This window comes from Nylanderia fulva, unplaced genomic scaffold, assembly GCF_048542155.1.
Source record: "Nylanderia fulva isolate GAGA-0341 unplaced genomic scaffold, ASM4854215v1 Scaffold14, whole genome shotgun sequence".
Classification (NCBI taxonomy): domain Eukaryota; kingdom Metazoa; phylum Arthropoda; class Insecta; order Hymenoptera; family Formicidae; genus Nylanderia; species Nylanderia fulva.
This window is the reverse complement of record NW_028189622.1, coordinates 166,958-188,488: the sequence shown is the minus strand read 5'-3', so window position 1 is coordinate 188,488 and position 21,531 is coordinate 166,958. Positions and strand designations below refer to the sequence as shown.

Here is a 21,531-nt window from a genome sequence, read left to right as displayed (position 1 = left end):
TCTTTTCCTTTCTTCCACCCGATCAACTTTTCAAATTATATATATATATATATATATATATATATATATACCCATACAGCACAGATTATTGCAATTATATTGCAGCAACGTTGCAATGTTGCAAGTTGCAATGCAACATTATAAAGACATTGCAGAGATATAGGTGCACAAAATTCCAGCACACTTGTAGCAACATGACATTAATATTTCGGAAATATTGCATGTAATCCAAATTCTATAATTTATATATTGTAATATATATACATGTACCCAGCAAACACCAAATTACAGCTATATAATTGTTAGTTGTAATTCCCACTCAAAAATGGAAAATTACAACTAACAATTATATAACTGTAACTTGGTATTTGCTGGGTATAATACTGTAATAAAATAATTTTTTGCAATATTGTACAATAAAAGATGTTAACGATAATCAATAATTTTATTAAATCATTGGCTTAAATTTCTGCGCCGAACGCTCTGCGCAATACATGTGTGCGTGTATAGTAGGCGCCGGCTTCGCTACGTAGTAGACGTAGACCGTTGCAACTCGTGGTTATCACGTGTACAGTAACTCGCATTGACTTGTTTTGCTGTGTAAAGGAAAAGGTAAGCATTTTTTTGATAATACTATGTTTAATTATAACGATATACTATAAAGTTAAAAATCTATATTTCGTAATTATAAAAGAGAATTACTTGTCCCAAAGTTAATAAGAACCTATAACCTCTATAACCTCAAGGAGACTGAGACTGATTGGGAAAGTAAAAACTATATATTTATTTATGATATATCTTCGTATATTTTTTAAGTGAATATTTTTGCTTTATTTAATTTTCTATTTTGCTATGGGATATATGTACATATCTCTATGATACAGTAATATGAAACTATAGATACTTTAGAGGTAAATATAGGCAGCAGTTAAAATAAATAATTATAATACATAAAAAGTAATATAATATATATAAATCTGTAGCTAGTGCTTTATGTGTGTATATTTTATATTATCATTTCTTACTTGTGATGAGTGTTTCAACTATTTATACAGTTCGCACTGTGCATCCCAGGGAGAAATGGCATGTTGAATAGACGTCGAATCGATGTCTTTTATATGCGTCTAAGTAAGATCTAATTTGACGTCTATATAGACGGACAAATCTTTGAATTTCGACACCATCTAGACGTTAATATAAACGTCTATAAAATGTCTAATAGACATCTAAATAATTGATGTAACGGCTGTATTCAGCAGAAAAAGTAGCGTTGCAAATGTTGTAAAATTGATGAATCTAATAATGGCGTATGCTTTTAGTTTTGACTAAACCTAAGCTCATACAATACTCAAATTCAATAATTTTACAACAGACACTTCTACTTTCTCTGCTGCGAACGCAGGCAATAAGTGCAGTATTACGTACACCATTCAGTGAACATTTTATTTTAATTCTAAGTATATTTTTATTGTAAAATATAGAATAATGTAATATTCTAATCAAAACAAATTGCTCAGTAAACATTCATTGAATTGTAATATTGGATGCATGCAAATATATTTTCTTTAGAAAATTTACATTACCTTTTTAATTTACGAATGAAAAAAATAGAACCAACACTAAAATTATTTGGATCTTGGTATTTAGATTGTTATACATATATTTATATAATTGAAACTGAAAGGATGGAAAAGACACTTTAGAAAATAATTTTATATGTATTATTAACCTTATATCTATTTTTTATTAATATGTATTGGACAATTTCAGTACAGGATAATCTTTGTTGACATACTGAAAACTCCAGTATATGCCATCTTATCGTGTCTTGATATATATATATTATAAATATATATATTTTATATATGTATATATATATATACATTCTTTATTAGTGTACATATATATTCTACATATACATACTTCAACTAAAAACTTTTATATGTAATAATTCAAATCAAATTTAAACCTGACAATGTCTTATCAGTTACATAAATAAAAAATAAGACAAATAATATTCAAAATAAAGCAGCAATATCAAAAATACAATAACAAAATAAAAATGACATAAGACTTCGCAAATTGCACATGAATAGAGATCATATTTCACATTCAAGAAAAAAAAATAATTAATTGCATTTTATGACGAATATTAAATGACCTCTTCCCTTTTAATGGGAAACCTCCCCCGTGCTAATTTGTATCGAGAAAAAGACCTTGTAAAGAGTCGTCTAAGAATAATAAGATATTACAACGCAATATTCTCGTATGCGAGCACTTTTTACCTCTGCTTTTCTTATACATTAGATTCTGTTAAAAATAAAAAAAATGAAATTGCACATTTCATTGCTTACGCCCAGCAGCGTTTCGTAGCCAATTTCTGACTGCATTTAAGGCATCTTCCAAATCACTGGTAGGAAATTTTAATAGCATAACTCCTAGAAAAAAAAGAAATATTTATGAATTTTTTCTACAATAAACTTAAGATGAAACAAAATATTGAAAAGAAGATAAAATACCTTGAAATAATTCCCATAGTTTCAGTTTCTTAAATGGCCTTTTATTAACTTTAGCCTTTTGAGGATTATGACCATCAAAGTTGAATTGTTTCGCTAAGGAATTAGTCATCAATTTGGTCATAAGTCTTGATGCTACAATTTTTTCATTATCACCTAACGGCAAACTCTTCAAATAGTAACACTGTAAAAAATATAAACACCGGGAAAAATCATTAGCACCTCTCTTTGTCAACGTTACACACACACACACACATTTATTTATTTATCACTCATGTTAATAAATAAAAATATACTTGTATGATATATTTAAAAATATAAGAAGCATAGCACAAATAATGTTAAAGAATTATTATAATAACTATAATAAAAATTGTAATAAAAATATATTAGGTTATATAAGCATATAAAATATTACTTACCGCTGCCGACAGATTTACATCTTTAGATAAAAATTTGTCAAACTCTTCGAGATTTTTCATATCATTTAAAGGTAAAGGAGGTAGATTTGAAGGTCTAGTAATGATAGCCTGTTCCGGAATCAAACATTTATTTAAGTTCGCTTGGTTCATAATAATGACGTCAAGCTTGCTGCTCATGTCGTCTAAGTTCTTTTTCAATGTTATAAAATGTTGATCAAAATCTGAAAATATATATGTAAACATAAAATGACAAATTATTAAAATATACATATACACATTACATATATATATATATATATACCCAGACAACACAAAATGTTCTTTGAACATTCTTCGACCATTTTGTGCTGTCTGGGATATATATATACATTCACATACATATACACATGTGTATGAGCAAACAATCTAATATACCTGCACTAAGAACATTTGTCAAATTACGAACAGGTCGCTCTAATTTTTCTTTGGAAGAAAGTGGGCTGCTCTTTTCTTCTTGTGCGAGTAGTGTAGTATCTTGTGAAGTATCATCATTTACTGATGGTGATTGAGACAAAGAATTTATCGGATTATGTTCTCTTTTTAATTCCAAATTCAACAAAGAAGGAGATTTCTGTGGGTTTCTAAGCGGATCATCTGATTTCCTTGAAATATCGGACTCTGTCGAAGGACTCATATTAGATCTTTCAGAATAGTTGTTAGAAGGACCTGGTGTAATTTTTAAGGAAACTTCAGAAGCTGTAGAGGGTTTAGATTTTTTAACCTTTTCTTTGGTTTTTGTCTTAGTGTTATCAAACAATTCTCTGAGCTTATTAACTGCAGTCTTCTCTGGAGATTTCACAATTTTTGATGTAGAGGAAGTCTTCATGTTACGTTGACAAAGAAAGGTGTTAGATGTAGATTGCTTTCCTGATGATGGTTGTAAAACTTGTGAATGTGCAGCAAATAATGTAGTATTATTTTTCTCATTTTTTTTCATAGCCTTTTTTCTTTCATTGATAATCTTTTCAAGCAATCGTTCACGAGTATTTTCTGATCCTGTAGATTCACTTGAATCTTTTGCAACTTTCAGTTTTTTTATGCTTGAGGAATCTTCAATAATATGTCTTTTGTATTTAATATGACCAGAATTCTTATCAGTTGAGATAGAAGTTCCAGGAACATGGATTGTTGGTGGTGAAGGAATGCTACACTTTTTTTCCTTCAATTGATCTTTTACACACTGATCATTATCAGATTCCTCTGAAGACGTGAATGGTTTTACTTTTTTCTTCCTCTTTCCTCTTCCCATTTCTTTTCCAGTATCAGTCTCATAGGCTGAAGCATACTCTATTATTCCTGTTAATCCTTTTCGCGCTTGAAAATATGTATCTAGTGCAACAAACCATATTATTAATAACTTTTAAACAGGCAGAAAAAAGAAGATATAAGAGAAAATTGCTCACCATAGTATCTTTTAACTTCCACTGTATAAGTGGGCCAATTTGATTCCGCATTTGCTTGAGTTCGAACTAATGTCCCTGCTATAGATTTATCTTCTGGCCAGAATATATTTCCAATCCTATTTTCATCTAAATCTTCAAGCCATTTTGAAAGAGCCACCTCGTAACATTCATCATCAGTTTCTTCATCATCAGTAGATAAGAATTTCACAACCATAAACTGCAAAACACATAAAATTACAATAAGCATAAAATATAAAAACTTTTTTCTTGTCACTTTTTCATGTCACAAATTACACTTTCCACGTAATGACAAATGGTTTCATTTGAAAAAATTTGTAAACCTATACTAAGATTACTACTTATATTGCATACTTTAACAGAAAAAATCTCAAATATTATTGGAATAATATTGTATGGAGAAGAGGAACACATAAAAAACAATCATCGGAATAGGGCATTAACCAACATTTAGCATGAACATCATGCAATGGCACAATGAACCTTTCGTCATCTATTTGAGAAACTCTCACAATACCTAATCGAGAGGATGGAAAAGGATATGTATAAAAATCGCCTATATCCTGAAACTTGTTACAAACAAGCATCACTCTTCTCTCTTGCTTTACAATGTTCCTTAAAATGTAAACATTTCCATCTGTTGTGCAGAAGCAACAGTTCTTTATATCAATCCGTAATACCATACTATCAATAGAAAGACACCGAAAGTGTGTTCCTGGTAATTGTTCTTCTGCATCCTCATGTCTGTGAGAAAGGTGAATAATCTTCTCTTTAGCTTTTAATTTAATTTTTATTGCTCTGACTCGTTCTAAATCCCGTAATACAGCTTGTTGCAGTGGTTTATATCCAGATTTTAGGCTACTTTTGATTGATTTTAAGCGATTTTCAAACATAAAAGAACTAAAATTCTCCAGAGAACCATGCTCTGCACATTCTTGAGCTAAATGAGAAAGCGAATGAACATTATATACCACAAAACGTTTCCCGTACAATTCTATACAATGCTTAATAAATGCTCTAAGAAATTCATTAGCAAAGTCATTCAATACATTAACATGTAAAGGACTAGAGAGAATATACAGGGCAGCTTGAAGTAAGAGATAGTTTTTATAAACATTTTCTTGCAAATTATTTCGAAATATTAGGAGTCCATCATAAAGACATAATCGTCTCTCTTCTGTAGCTTTGTACATTTTCCAGTCATCAATTGATCTTGGTAGTCTGCAAAAATCACTTGGACAGAAATCCCTCAAAAAATTTAGATTGTTAGAAATATTTTTTCTGGAGAACTTGTTAAGTTTCCATGGCCCATTTCATTGCATCCATACCATCAATAATCGTTTGAAAACTCCATGCCAAACTAAATGAAATGAATCCAATCTAAATTGAGACACCATTCCTGTACCTACTCTCTCTAGAATAGAACGGCCTATATGATGAAGTGGATCTTCTTGAATAATAAATGAATGATCAGTTCGCAATGGAGCATTCAGATTTGTATAAACTATACGATCCGCAACATATTCACCAACACATGTGCATTTTTCACAAGCTCCATAACCTCCATGACTAACACAGCGTTTCACCAATGAGCGAGCTGGTGCATCAAGAACATAATTTCTTATTATGAATGGATATGTACAATTATCCCGAATATATCCATTTTCCAATAAATCTTCGAGCTCATTTACGAATTTGTGCAGATAAAAATGTATGTCAACAGGATTATGATCACCAAAGTACAAACCAATAATAAAAGGCTCATTTTCTGTATTTACTAAATAACCTAAAATTGGCCAAACTTTTAATTTAGAACTTTTAGACAATGGAAGGCCATCCATATTGATATCAATAATAACAGAATTGTAAATATTTAAATATTCATCAAGAAGCATGTTGTCAAGGTTTGTTCTTATACTCTTGTACCACATTTGAGATCCATCAGGTAATCGATCAATATCTAAATCTCGAGAAGTTTGGAGTAAGGTTTTGTAGCTTTTAGGTAAGATGGGAAACAATACTCTCAATCTACGAAGTAAATCATTTAACTTCTTCATAGATAACACACCTCCTTCAAGGGCCCACTCCCTCAATGTTTTTAAAACATAGCGTCCTCTCTGTTCGTCATTTTCAAATTCAATCATTAAATCATCATTTTCTTCATCGTTACTATATCTGTTAGCATCATTAATTTCAACACTTCCTTCGCTGTCATTATTCTCATCTTCAAAATGTAATTCACTGTCATTGTCATTATTATAATTATTGTTATCATCCATATTTTCATTTTCAAGTTGATCGATAGATGCATCAGATTCTGTTGATACTTCAGAATTTGTTTCTAATAAAGAAATATCTTCAATCCCTGGAATGGGCAGCATTTCATTATTCTCTTCATCGGATGAAACCTCTTCATTGGATGAAACCTCTTCATCGGATGAAACCTCTTTATCGGATAAAGCCTCTGTCTTGTAGACAGTAGTAATTCGATTTCTTAAATCGTCCAATTTTCTTTGATTCCTACATTGCCTAACTAATTCATTAATTATTTGCTTGTTCGTATTTCTACGACGATTCCTACTTTCCTATGATAGATGTAAAAATAATACAAGAACAACATCAGTACTAAAATATATTGCTTATACTGCATTCACAATAATGTTATGTAATAAATTTTGATAATAAACTTTAAATAAATAATAGCAAAAAAGAAGCAATAGTGACAATATTATTATTAATAATTCCGTATATGTTGAGGTTAGTTAAAGAGTGAGTTAAAGAAAAGTGTATATATAAGAGCATACAATATTTTTAATTAAATAAATCAAAATAATTTATTAATATATATATAAATTATGAACTATTTATATGAAAATTGTAATTTATTTATGAAACAATTATAACCTACAGACGACTTGAGGCACAAAAGTAAAAAGTAGATTATTAAGAAATTATAAATTATGAAGCATTTACCGGTGGACTTTCACTCATTTTTGTTGGTGATGACTTCTTTATTAGAATAGCAATCGATCCAGCAGACTTATTCTGTAACTTTTAACGCATGCGTTATAACTATAATTCATTTGTTAACCATGAATTCGTCGACGATACGACGACTAACGCATGCGTTACAGTTATAACGCATTTGTTAAAAGTTACAGAATAGGCCTCTAGAAGAACAAATATTATCACAAGCACAGTTCAACATTCAACGAACTTCAACGAATGATCATCGATCACGGAACAATAACAGAATGAGTTCGTTAACTCGTTGCGTTAAGTTGGTACTATATTTAGTCGCAAGGCGGTGTCGCAACTCGCAACTTATCTTTTATACGACAGTTAAATCAAAATAAGCGTTATCGAACCAATCATTTAAATAATTAAAGTTATATTTTCATATAAAGTTTCCTCATACATAATTAGTAAATATATATATAATAATTAATTTACCTTTATTTTTATAATTAATTAATATATTACACACACAAAGAGAAATTATACAACACAAATAAAAAAAAAATATATATATATATATATGGATCACATATATATTTTATATATAAATTTTAATATATGTTCTTTTACATGAAAAGTATTTTATTATGGATTAAAATGAAATGTTTATTGATGTCTGGCCTGATTGTTTTAGCAAATAATATCGACGTCTAGTCGACGTCTAATTTGAACTGAAAAAGTTATAGACGTTATTTACGTCTAATCGACGTCGATCCGATTTCTTGTTTCTCCCTGGGATATACATTTGTCGCATTGCAGATAATATGTATTTGTATATTGTGAAATAGAAAACCAGAAAGAAAGCAAGAAATATTGAAATAAGAAAATATATAAAGGCACATAATAGATAAATATAATTATTACTGTTCTAATCAAGTTGAAATTTTGAGAGGATTTATGTGATTTTGTCTCTAGAATAAGTATATGTTTTTGTATTATGTGTAATAGTATAAACAACACATTATATACAAATAAATATAGGCAAATTAATCTGTTTTTATATTAAAATATTTTTACTATATTGTTTCAGAGAATATTACTAAACATTTTGGCAAGGAGGATTCTACGTATAATATCTTGAGTAATACGTACATACTTTTGATATATTTATGTAGGTGAGGTTTTATGTAAGTATATGAATTTTAATATTATTTTATTTTTACAGATCCTTAACAGGAAAGGAAAATCAGCCTCGTTAAGTTTATAATATTTATAATGCTTTTTCTAAGTTTTTTTTATGTTCAATGATTTACTTTATTTGTTTTAACATAATTCCTTATCTTTATTTTTAAGTTCTCTTAACTGAAAACAAACTATGTTTTAAGGCTCAAATGTTATGTTTGGAATTATATAGTTTATGGTTCAAACTCTACGTCGTTACTATCTTTAAGTTTCTTTATAGCTAGTGGGCAATTAATGCTAGCCCATACGCCAAATTTAAAATTATCTTTAAGTTTCGATTAATCGATTGTGATTATATTTATGATTATATAATCAACTGTGATTAATATTTATTTATTGTGATTATATATAATCGACTGTGATTATATTTATTTGTGATTACATTGCAATAAACAAAAATATAGATAACATTTAACTACAACGTATTTTCATTAATGATTTATTTACATTTATATACCTGTATATGCAACATTAGTTTATGGTTGCAATAACAATGCATTATTGCAAACTCATAACATTGCAATATTGTTGTAATATTTTGTTGCAATCTTCCAAAAAGCGGACATTTTAACATTGCTGCAATTCAACAGCAATGATGTAGCAACATTTTGCAGTGAATTTACAATATTGCAATATTGCGGTGAAAGATTGTTGTAATGTTTTTGCAATCTATCGGTGCTGTATGGGTATATATATATATATATATATATATATATATATATATATATACAGTGCCGGTTTTAGCAACATTGGCGCCCTGGGCAAGATTATCGTGGCGCCCATTCAATTTTCGATATTTTTACTAGTCTAAACGGATATAAACGAATGCACGCATATAAAAATTCAAAAAACTTTCCTTTAGCTTTACCCAGAGCTAACGACGTGGACGTAGAAAGTTTTTGTAGTTCCTTTTTTGCTTTTGTTTTTTTATATATTTATATTTTTTTATTTTTTGTATTTTTTTGTATTTTATATACTTTTATTATTTCGGGTTTTTTAGAGGACAAAGCTTAAACTAGAGTTTTTGAGAGATTACGGAAGGCGCCCGCGTGATGAGGGAGTCGAGCGTCAAGCGTGGCGATGAGGATCCGCACAAAGCGGAGAACGCGATAGCCATGATAAATACAGATGTGAGACAAAAGAATCAAAAGATATACAAAAGTATAGAGAGCATGTCAGGGTATAACACAGTGAGGAGATATAGGTACTTTTGCATACTAGGGGGCATTAGAGTTCCTCTAATAAGAGTCGCGACATCTTATTAGAGGGACTCTATGGGGCACCGGGCAGCAGCGCCCCTACAGATCCGGCGCCCCGGGCAGTCGCCCCACTGCGCCCTACCCTAAAGCCGGTACTGTATATATATATATGTTATAGGCCAGTAAAGTTATTTTCAGTAAAGATGAGCTTTTGACTAGTCAAATGCTATCTGCCAAGTGAAATGGCTTTCGCCCGGAAATAAATTTGGATATTGTTCCGAATGAGACACTTCGAGTTTATAGCAGCTATTTTGCGTATTGCGTACTGTAAATGGATAAAACAATATAAATAATATACAATGTTCCAACCTCATTGAATGTTGCAAATCCATGTGGAACCTCGCCTTCGCGTGGAAAAATGTATATGCGTGGCGTGGACATAGTGGGGGTTCCGCTCCTTTGCGGCGGGTTCCACTATAAAAAAAAACTAGATACATAGGTTTAGGCTATCTCGCTTCGTGTAGAAAGTTTCAAACCTATGTGAAATCTCGCTTCGCGTGGAAAAGTATATGCTAAATACTATTTGCCTAACAACAGTTCAGTCAAATAATATTTGACTAGGAAAGTAGCGTTTGAAAAAAGGCGAAAACCATTTGACATGGCAGACAGCATTTGACTAGTCAAAAGCTATTTATTAAAAATAACCATTGGTCTACGACATATATGTATATACATATATAGGATATCTCATTTAAATGCCGCAAGCAAATATCTCGAAAAATATAAAAGATACAGAAAAATGTTTCAAATAAAATTGTTTGATTCAAAGAACATAAGATGATACCACTGATATGACCTTGAATAATCATTTGATCACGTAAAGGTCACTTCAATTTCTGAAATGGAACCTATTATTTTTTATTGCATATTCTTATAGCTTATCTTGAGAGCTTTCCAAAATACTGCAATAAAGTATTTTTTTCTTAAGTACTGTTTGAGTTATAAGGTATAAAATTTACAATTTTTTCTACATAAAATACAAAATATATTTGTAAAATATTTTGTATTTTATGTAGAAAAAATTGTAAGTAAGATTATAATCTTACTTTAATACTTTTATGCATAAAACAATTAGACAAATCAATTGATGTAAAGAAAATGCAGTTATTTTTAAGAAAATGTATGTAATTTATAACATTTTTCTTTAAAAAATTTATACGTTTTTTGATATTAATTGATTGGTCTCATTATTCCGTGTATAAATTGAATATTTTACAAGATATTTTATATTTTATGTCAAAGTATTATATCTTTTAAGCCTCACAATTCGAAAAATACTGAACTATATATATATATATATATATATATATATATATATATATATATATGTTTTTTTATATAAAATTAAAAGAGTAAAATTAAGCTGTTTATTTTTTTATTACTGTACATTCGCAAAACTAAAATGTTATTATATTTTGTAAAATATAGATACAAGATACAATAGATTACATTATATTTCTCATAATCAATTTGAACAGGTTTCAGATTTAAATATATTGAAGGAATTGAAAATTAAGGAAATACATTATTACTACAAACGATCCATGAACCATGGCCTGCTATCATTTGCAAGCCGTTTTGTGAGAATATCACAACCAGTTTCCGTTACTAAAAGCGTATTCTCAAATTGTGCCGACCACTGACCATCTAATGTAACGGCTGTCCAATTATCAGGCCACGTTTCGTCCTTCCAAGTGCCTTGGGATATCATCGGTTCGATTGTGAAACAGTGTCCTGGTTTCATAACACCCACTGCTTTGTTTTCTGTTATATAAAAAAATATGTGAAATAAAATTTATATAATTTGATAGTGTGCTAGTAATAATTTGCCAGTGTGGTCGATTTTTTTAAAAACCTGTGATTTTATATAATTTGATCTGAACATTTTCTCCATTTGGACCATTTCTTAGCATAAATCTATTAATAAAAATATAAAAATTAATTCATATATGTTGGAACAAAGGTACTTACTGGCATAGTGCGGAACATTTGGCGCGGTGTGAAACAAACGATGAATTCCATGACCACAATAGTTGCGAACCACACTGAAGCCATGAGCCTGAGCGTGTTTTTGAATGACATTACCAATCTCTCGGTATTTTTCACCAGGCTTCACAATATCAATAGCTTTAGACAGACATTCGTATGTCACCTCCACCAATTTCTTCACTTCCGGTTTTACATTACCCACCAAAAAGGTCTCGTTTAAATCTCCATGAAAACCATTGTGATATACTGTAACATCAACTGAGAAAAAAATCACGATTAGAACATATCTGGAATATTTTTGGTAAAAAAAAACTATAACAATTGTTAATATGTTAACAATATAAAAACATGTATGTACCATTACAAATATCTCCATCCTGTAAAGGTCGGGTATCAGGTATACCATGACAAATCACTTCATTGACAGAAGTACAACAGCTAGCTGGAAACTGATAATAATTTAATGGCGATGGGTAGCAATCCCTTTCAATGCAAGCTTCGTGCACTACTCTATCAATTTCAGCAGTAGTAACGCCAACGTCACATGTCTTTGCAGCTTCATCCAATACTTCTCGACCGAGCTACACAAATTAATTTAAATTTGTTGTATTTATGATCGGGATGAATTTTATTTTCCTTCTTCATCTTATCTATTAGCAAATTTGATCATTGCACTAGCAAAAAGCTGCTATTAATTCAGTATCTAAATGCGTGCATAAATATTATTATTTAGTTTTAATTCTTTGAAACGTTTATATTATTCTTTTATATTTAATAGAAGCTTTTGCTACGCAGTGTGACGTAGAACCAAATTTATTTACATCCTATCATTTGAGCAGCATAATACCTTGCACGCAACCCTCATGCCTTCAATTTCCTCATCATCAAGAACTTTTATTTGACCAGAACCTCTTACGGCTTGTTCACTAAGTGGTACTCCAGTCGGATGTAAGGCATAGTCTGGTCGATTGATGCAATCAGGAACCTCCCTGCGTTGTTCCTTCTTATGCGGTCGCAATTTTCCTGTATAATTGTAGTTTGGCCAGGGATTATAATTGTCGGAAACTTTGTTTCCATTTTCTCCTTCTGCAATTACATATGAATATTAGAGACATAATAAAAGAGAAATTTGTAAAAGTTAACAATACATATTTATAGTTCGATATTTACTTGCTAATTGATGAATAACTTTATGTGTTTTCCAACTTCCCTTGAAACAATCCTAGAAGATTAAAAACGCTGCGTTAATTGGTCAATTTCTCTCGCTCTCTCTCTCTTATGTCTATTTTTTCTCATTTATGAAGAAATGTAAAACCTGATATGTAGGAAGGATAAAGAAAATAGGAAATAAATGTATGTGAATGCCCATACATATTTATATCCATGATATATCTAATTATAGTGAAAAAATTTGTTAAGAAAAAAGTAAATAAAAATATAAAAAAATAAATTACTAATTAGATTTATTATCGCCAGTAAAAAAATAAAATAAAAATATTAAATCTCTAATTACTATTAGATGACATTTCACACGTGCGTTACAGATACAGGCACAAATATATATAAATATAGATATATATATATAACAAAATAAAAATTTTTCATCAGAGAAAATAACTTATAACCTAAACATATAAATAACGTATCTCACTTGACTGCAAAAATATGAACCCTGGATACCAATTTTCAAGCAAGTAGGACATTGTAAACTCGCAACAGCGTTACAGCCAGGTGTTTCACACATTCCAAGGGCTAGCGACATGTTATTATTTATATTAGTTCAATTTTACCATATCAAACATGCGTAAAGCAACGAGGAGAGAAGGATGTAATTCGAGATGATCATGTACTGTTTTACCGGCAGAGCCGGAAGAAATTTATTCCCCCCCCCCCTTTCCCCCCTCTATCTCATATATATTTTATTTATATGAAAGAGGGAGGACAAATTTCTTCTTTCTTTATCGATAAAATATATAGTACATAATCATCTCGAATTACACACATCCCAGACAGCACAGAATATTTATAAAATATTTATGCAATATTTATAATTATTTTAATATTTTCTAAACATTTATCATATAATTATTTTATAAATATATGTTTTGGAGTCTTATAGATTCAAATCAAAAATATATTTATCAAAAAATATTTACGATAAAATATTATGATAAATATTATAAATATATATTTATTAAATCATTATTATGATACAGATTTTTTTACATTTATATATTTTCTTTAATAAAAATACTCAGTAAGAAATTATGAACTAAAAAATAAAAACGTCATCAACGATTTTTTAATCAAAACGATCGGTTGATATAATATAATTTAAAATTTGGTCGATTAAATGTTTTTGTGTTTTTCAAACTCTAGCAATTAGCCATTTATTAAAAGTTAATAAAAATGTTTATATAAATAACAATTGGTTAAAAGAATTTTATTGACCACAAAACTGACTAAGTATAATAATTATTTTATTAAAAAAGAACAACGTTTCGATCCTAAATTGTGTCCTCTGCTTCAATCTACAAAAATTAATTAAAATACAGTGTAAACTATAGATAAAGTTAATAACACCAACGAGATAATACGTCTGATTAATAGTTATAATTTTCTAACCTGAAGAGAACCCAATTTATATAGGGTCGAAACGTACCGTTGTTCTTTTTTAATAAAAGAATAATTATTATTCTTAGTCAGTGTTGGTCAATAAAATCCTTGTTTTTTAAAAATTTAACTGGCAATCGCATTTTACATTTTGTTGTTTATAAGTAACTTATTAGACATTTATCTTAAAGTAGAATATATAAAATTATAATATACACTGAATTTAATATACTTAGGCAACAGAGTAGTTCAACAAATAAATTTACGTACACATCGATATATACATAAATTATTTGTAAAAAGAGATTCTGTTGCAGAATGTAGCTCAAAAATAGATGAAATAATTTTATGACATTTTTATTTAGTTTTGTTTTTGCTTTATATATAATTCTTACGACGAAAATCAAATACGAGAAAGATACGATAGCGGTAAATGAAAGAACTAACAATTTATAGTTAAAAAATATTTGCAAAATAATTACTGTAAATATTTATCTTTACATACCATAAATATTATATGAAATATTTAATCTATGTTTTAATAATATGTTAAATAAAAGTTTTTATGAAACATTTTCAAAATATATATATATATATATATATATATATATATATATTCATAAATATTTATGAATCTTTATCATCAATATTGTATGCTGTCTGGGATAATATATGCATGCTTTTAAAAATTAACTTTTGATTTAACTAGTTAATTTAATCTTAATTTAACTTATTAACTTAACTGAGCAGATAATTTTTTGTTCATGTAACTTTTAACTTAACTAAATTAATTTTATATGCAACTATATAACTTATATAACTAGTTTTAAAAAATTATGAACTTACACACAACTCTAGAAATAACAAAATGATAGTTTGATAAACTGTACATATATAGGAATATCAAGGAATGAGGAGGGTTCAGGGTTGGGTAACTATAGTTAGTTAAAAGTTAAAAAAAAGTTAAAAAGTTAATAACTTTTAACTTAGCTTAGTTAATTTGAAATATATTAATTTCTAACTTCAACACTAGTTATTTTTGATCTTAAACTTATTAACTTTTTTCCTAAGTTAAATTTTTTTTATCTCTGAATACCATTATTGTTTTTTATAAGTTATAAACGTATTATTTTTTTATATTAAATTATGAACTTATCGATTTTTATGTTTATTTATCATCAACTGTAATTATCAAAAAATATCTATATAAAAAATCAAAATTTCTTTGTTATTGTTATTATAAAGTTTAAAAAAGAATTAACAAACAAAGTTTTAATTTAATATAAATGTTTTTATAAATATAAATAAACTTAATATAAATTAACTTTAACGTATATATATATATGTATATATTTATAAATATAATATGTAATAATTATCTAATATACATATATACATTAATACAATAATAATTAAATGTGTGTGTAAAATAAAAAAAAGAATTAAACATCTTGAATAAAATATATTACAAAAGTGATAAACTTATAGTTATTATATTGTACAATTACTGAAAACAAATTTTTTTATCCATAATAATTTTTTATTCATTATAAAATATATATATGCATATATATATGCATATATATATATATATATATATATATATATTTAGGGTGGTCGTTAAATTGAACATCATGTTGGATGGTCATAAATCAGTTCCAAATATAGAAAAAATAATTCTCTAATTTTTTCAGATTTTTATTTTCAGCCTTGAGTCTTCCTGTTTACACGTGTTATGTTATATTCTTATATCAGTTCATTTATTTATTCATTTATATGTTATTTAAATATTATTTATATTATATTTTTTATAATTTGAAAAAATACTTAATTTATTTCAGTTCTAGATGGAGTCAGCTGCAAAAGTAGTGAACAAAATTATTTAATTTTTCATAAAAGATAGTCATAAATATTATATGGGCTATTCCGCTATTTATATTATTTAACTATTTTATATTATTTTATACTATATTTTCGGTATTTTCTAATAGTTTCAACTTTTTTTCACTAAAATTTTAAACTATTTACAACAAAAATTGATGACAGAAGTAGCTGCTTCCGCTGTGGTATTAATAAAATTATTAATAAAATTACATGCCAACAGGGAGATTATAATTCACAATTAATTAACAATTCGCATGGACAATTATTAGAACTCTTTGTCAGATAATAGTCTCAGATAATTTAATAAAAAAGTATTGAATAAAGATTTCCACACATTTCTCCTACGTACATTTCGTGCGACAACTATAATATATATATATATATGTATATATATGTATATATATTATATATATATATATATTATATATATATATATATATATATTATATATATATATAATAGATATATGTATATATATTATATATATATATAACGACCACCCTAATATATACATATATATATATATATATATATATATTAGGGTGGTCGTTATATAGGTCTTTTCAAAATTTTAATGTTGGATGGTCGTAAATCAGCTCTAAATGTAGAAAAAAAAATCTCTAATTTTTTCAGATTTTTATTTTGAGTCCTGAGTCTCCCTGTTGGCATGTAATTTTATTAATAATTTTATTAATACCACAGCGGAAGCAGCTGCTTCTGTCATCAATTTTTGTTGTAAATAGTTTGAAATTTTAGTGAAAAAAAGTTGAAACTATTAGAAAATACCGAAAATATAGTATAAAATAATATAAAATAGTTAAATAATATAAAAAGCGGAATAGCCTATATAATATTTATGACTATCTTTTATGAAAAATTAAATAATTTTGTTCACTACTTTTGCAGTTGACTCCATCTAGAACTGAAATAAATTAAGTATTTTTTCAAATTATAAAAAATATAATATAAATAATATTTAAATAACATATAAATGAATAAATAAATGAACTGATATAAGAATATAACATAACACGTGTAAACAGGGAGGAGACTCAAGGCTGAAAATAAAAATCTGAAAAAATTAGAGAATTATTTTTTCTACATTTGGAGCTGATTTATGACCATCCAACATGATGTTCAATTTAACGACCACCCTAATATATATATATATATATATGTATATATATACATATATATCTGTATGTGAAAATTTCACACGTTTATCATAACAAAAATCTAGATCAAATTGTTTCTCTATCCAGTCATATAAATTAAAAGTAAAAATCGTAAAGATGTGTATTTTTTAATCATTAATTTTGTTTAATAATTAATTTTTTATTTTAATTTCTATGATTTTCTCGATCACCTAAGATATTATCAGTTTCTTGATCGAGTAAATATTATTATTTTACTTGCCCCAGAAGATGTTTACTTTTTAATATTTAATTTTTTATTAATTAAATTTTTATTTGTAATTTCTCTGATTTTCTCGATTAACTAAAACAACAATAATTTTCTTGATTAAAGAAAATTATTTATTTCCTTGATCTAGAAAAGGTATACTTTGTAATAATTAATTTTTTATTAATTAAATTTTTATTTTTAATTACTTTTTAATAAATATGATTTTATTTTTAATTTCTATGATTTTCTCGATTAAATAAAATTATTATTCTACTCGATCGAGAAGATATGTGTATTTTTTAATAATTAATGTTTTTATTAATTAATATTTTTCTTTTAATAATTATTAATAGTTAGCATATTTATTATAATAATTTTACTATTTTGTTTTCAAATTTCTTTGATCTTCTCGAGCAAATAAAATTATTACTTCACTTAATCGAAAAGCGATGTTTGTTTTTTCATCACTGAGACTTAAACAAATATTCGTACATATTATGTAACGAGAAATCCCCTAGAGTCCATTCATCTGTCAAGGCACGGAAGCTCGGTCAGTGTCTCGGCAACCCTCGTGCCGTGCAGTTTGCGAGGGAGGAGACCGGTTGTGTTTCTGGCATCCCCTCTGGATACACATACACATACAAACACACACACGCGGTGTGTACACAATGACGTATACGTATTGCGTGCGCGCGTCATGTGCAGACGCGTGTGTGGGTGCTGTGAATCCCTCTCTCCCCCTTCTTCTTCTCTCTCTGCTCCCTCTCTCTCTCTCTCTCTCTTTCTCTCTCTCTCTCTGGACTTGATGCCAGTACGAGCGCGCACTTTCGAACGACGCGTCGTGTTTGCTCTGAGGGACGATCAGTCTGTTCTCCACGTTCTCCACGCAAGGACAGGATCGTTCTGTTCCGCTCTGGACTCGCGACGTGAATCATTGACTGTGTACCAACAAAAGGGTACAGATAACATGCATTTGTCCCTGTTCAAACGAGAACTCGACGTTTTTTGGCCTCACGTGTCGTCTTGCGAGATAAAAGTGCGGAAGATATGCTGATGTGACTCTCTTAAATCAAGAGAAATTATATTTGGATCTTCCACACTTTGTTGACGCGAAAGTACGTGGATAGACGATTTAAACGAGTTTAGTTTTGTTATGACTCAATTAATAGCGCACTACTCGAGACCAGCCTTGCCATCGTCGTCGTTGTCGTCTTCATCGTCGTCGATATACTGTCCGATAATCTCGAGATGAGGCCCTTTTTGGTACTCGCGCTCGTTTGCCTGTTAACGAAAATTGGGGATTGCCGGGCAGCCAATAAGGATGATACCGATAGCAGCAATAAACGACGGCACAAATTCTCTGTCGAGGAATTACTCGCGAACAAATTTTCCCATCTCATTACCGGCGACTTGGACGTCGATATCTGTAAAGCTGGTAAGTACTTAAATGCGGAGAAGTAACAAAAGTTCATTTCCATTTACATCAAAACTCAGATAAATCTCACTTCTGTCTTTCTTCAACATCCATGTTAAAGAAAGACAAAAGTGAGATTTATCTGAGTTTTGATGCAAATAGAAAGCAATTAATGAAAATCGTGATGGAACAGACAAAGTGTGACTACAAAATAATCGGAGACTCCGTACAAAATTAATGGGATACACAACATTAATGGAAAATTGATGCAATTTTAATTGAATAACGTTTCTTTGGTATCAACACTTGGTCTTAACCGGGTACCGATGCTAAAGAAACATTTTATTTGAATAAATTGGATCAATTTTGTGTATTTCATTGTTCAAAATCTTGAACACCTGATCTTAACCAGTGATTTCTGGATATAGATATAGTTCTTCCAGGATCATTTTCTAGGTGCTCAAAATCTTGAAAATCTGGATATAAAACAAAATTATTTTTATCTTATCTATGTAATTGTAAGATAAATTTATATATTTTCATCTCACCTTTATCTGGTTAATTTTGAAATCATCTAACAAGAGGAGGCCTTTGGATTTGTTTCCTCCGATTTTAATATATAAAATATATGTAGTACTACCCTCTCACAAGTCACAGGTAAAGCCACTCGATGCAATTCTCAAGCGTTCATAAGAAAAAAATTAATTTACTTCTTTTTGATTAATATAAAAATTTTATTTTTTATATATATTTCTATTCGTTTTCGAAATTCTTAAAATCTTCAAAGATTCACAAGGTTTTGAATGATAATTATCATAAAAACATTTAAAGCGTAATATTAATTTACAATGAGCACATTGTATAAAATCGACATTTTCGAAATCGATTCCGAATTTGTCCCCTCCGATTTCAATATGTAAAATATAAGTATGTTATAGTTCCACTCTTCCACAAGTCACAGGTAAAGCCACTCGATGCAATACTCAAGCATTTATGAGAAAAAAATTAATTAAAACTTTTTTAACATTTTTATCTTTATTTACTTTCATTGCTTTTTTAAACTTTAATTTTATACAACTTTTTCAGTGCATATAAATATTATTATATGGATAATAAATAAATAAAAAAATTAATCAAACAATAATAAGAATATTTTTAAGTCAACTCTTTAATTTTTTTAAACCACAATCTACACTTCATTCCTCTCGACCAATAGAGCCAAACGATTAAGAAAGAAAGAAAATTTGGAAACTAAGGAATTTGAATCCTATGGTTGGGATCTCAGAAATTCCCCTTGTTCCTTCTCTTAACATCCCCTGTAAAGAAATAGGTGAGAAAAATATTGATCCGAAAGTCGGCTGAATCGGGAAACGAGCCCGAGATCTTCCGCTTGCCGGACGACTGCTCTTCCAACTTTCCCGATTCAGCCGACTTTCGGACCAATATTTTTCTCGCCTATTTCTTTACAGGGAATGTTAAGAGAAGGAACAAGGGGAATTTCTGAGATCCCAACCATAGGATTCAAATTCCTTAGTTTCCAAATTTTCTTTCTTTCTTAATCGTTTGGCTCTATTAGTCGAGAGAAATGAAGTGTAGATTGTGGTTTAAAAATTAATTAAAGTTTAACAAAAACAATGAAAATAAATAAAGATAAAAATGTTAAATAATGTTTAAATTAATTTTTTCTTATAAATGCTTCAGAATTGCATCGAGTGGCTTTACCTGTGATTTGTGAGAGGGTCGAACTATGATATGTTTTACATATTAAAATCGGAGGGGACAAATTCGAAACCGATTTTGATAATGTCGATTTTGTACAATGTGCTCATTGTAAATCAATATTACGCTTTAAATGTTTTAATGATATTATTATCCAAAACCTTGTGAATCTTTTGAGGATTTTAAGAATTTCGAGGACAAATAGAAATATATATAGAAAATATAATTTTTATATTAATCGAAAAAATGTAAATTAATTTTTGTCTCATGAATGCTTGAGAATTGCATCAAGTGATTTTACCTGAGATATCCTTATGAGAGGGTGGTACTATAACATATATTTTATATATTAAAATTGGAGGAGACAAATATAAAGATAACACTTTTTATCATCTAAAATGCAAATGTAGATAATCATTTTGTATCTAATTGTAAGATGACGTCAAAATTTCATTTAGATGATCATCTACATAAATTTATTTAGATAGCAAACACTGATTACAAGAATTGCAGTCGATTTCTTTTGACGAATTTTCAATTTTGAAAACAAATAATAGTCAGACAGAATACCAGATGCGATTATGGCAGATAGTCAAGTCATTATATGAGTGTTCCACTCAAACGATTTCTCCTTCCAGTCTGATGAAGATG

The 21,531-nt window shown here is 28.7% G+C and overlaps 3 protein-coding genes and 2 long non-coding RNA genes across 7 annotated transcripts in view; 3 read left to right on the top strand and 2 right to left on the bottom strand.

The window, feature by feature from the left end:
- The first annotated feature begins 69 nt into the window (after positions 1-69).
- LOC114943166 (uncharacterized) lies at positions 70-9,013 on the top strand. The gene is made up of 3 exons (XR_003821965.2): positions 70-612; positions 8,447-8,497; positions 8,582-9,013. It is a non-coding gene; the product is annotated as an uncharacterized LOC114943166 (long non-coding RNA).
- Positions 1,722-10,239, bottom strand: LOC114943164 (uncharacterized). 3 transcript variants are annotated; one of them, XM_029318741.2, is made up of 6 exons: positions 10,167-10,239; positions 4,381-4,597; positions 3,353-4,306; positions 2,939-3,159; positions 2,520-2,700; positions 1,722-2,438 (listed from the first exon to the last, which is right to left on the bottom strand). In XM_029318741.2, the coding sequence occupies exons 1-6, from the start codon at positions 10,236-10,238 to the stop codon at positions 2,344-2,346; spliced, it is 1,740 nt and encodes a 579-aa protein (XP_029174574.1). In that variant the 5' UTR covers position 10,239; the 3' UTR covers positions 1,722-2,343. The 3 variants fall into 3 exon arrangements, with proteins under 3 accessions (XP_029174574.1, XP_029174575.1, XP_029174576.1); XM_029318742.2 differs by lacking the exon at positions 10,167-10,239 and adding an exon at positions 7,372-7,682; XM_029318743.2 differs by lacking the exon at positions 10,167-10,239 and adding an exon at positions 6,467-6,532.
- On the top strand, positions 9,280-11,682 carry LOC114943167 (uncharacterized). Its single transcript, XR_003821966.2, has 2 exons — positions 9,280-10,803; positions 11,336-11,682. It is a non-coding gene; the product is annotated as an uncharacterized LOC114943167 (long non-coding RNA).
- On the bottom strand, positions 11,211-13,700 carry LOC114943165 (methionine aminopeptidase 1). Its single transcript, XM_029318746.2, has 6 exons — positions 13,498-13,700; positions 13,017-13,068; positions 12,694-12,932; positions 12,205-12,427; positions 11,829-12,104; positions 11,211-11,621 (listed from the first exon to the last, which is right to left on the bottom strand). The coding sequence occupies exons 1-6, from the start codon at positions 13,606-13,608 to the stop codon at positions 11,389-11,391; spliced, it is 1,134 nt and encodes a 377-aa protein (XP_029174579.1). The 5' UTR covers positions 13,609-13,700; the 3' UTR covers positions 11,211-11,388.
- A 4,644-nt stretch (positions 13,701-18,344) lies between these two features.
- tok (tolloid-like protein 1 tolkin) overlaps positions 18,345-21,531 on the top strand; it is a 39,312-nt gene continuing 36,125 nt past the window's right edge. Inside the window, exon 1 of the mRNA XM_085480046.1 lies at positions 18,345-19,182. Within this exon, the coding sequence (XP_085336172.1) occupies positions 18,996-19,182 (187 nt within the window). The 5' untranslated portion in view covers positions 18,345-18,995. The remainder of the gene's footprint in view (positions 19,183-21,531) is intronic.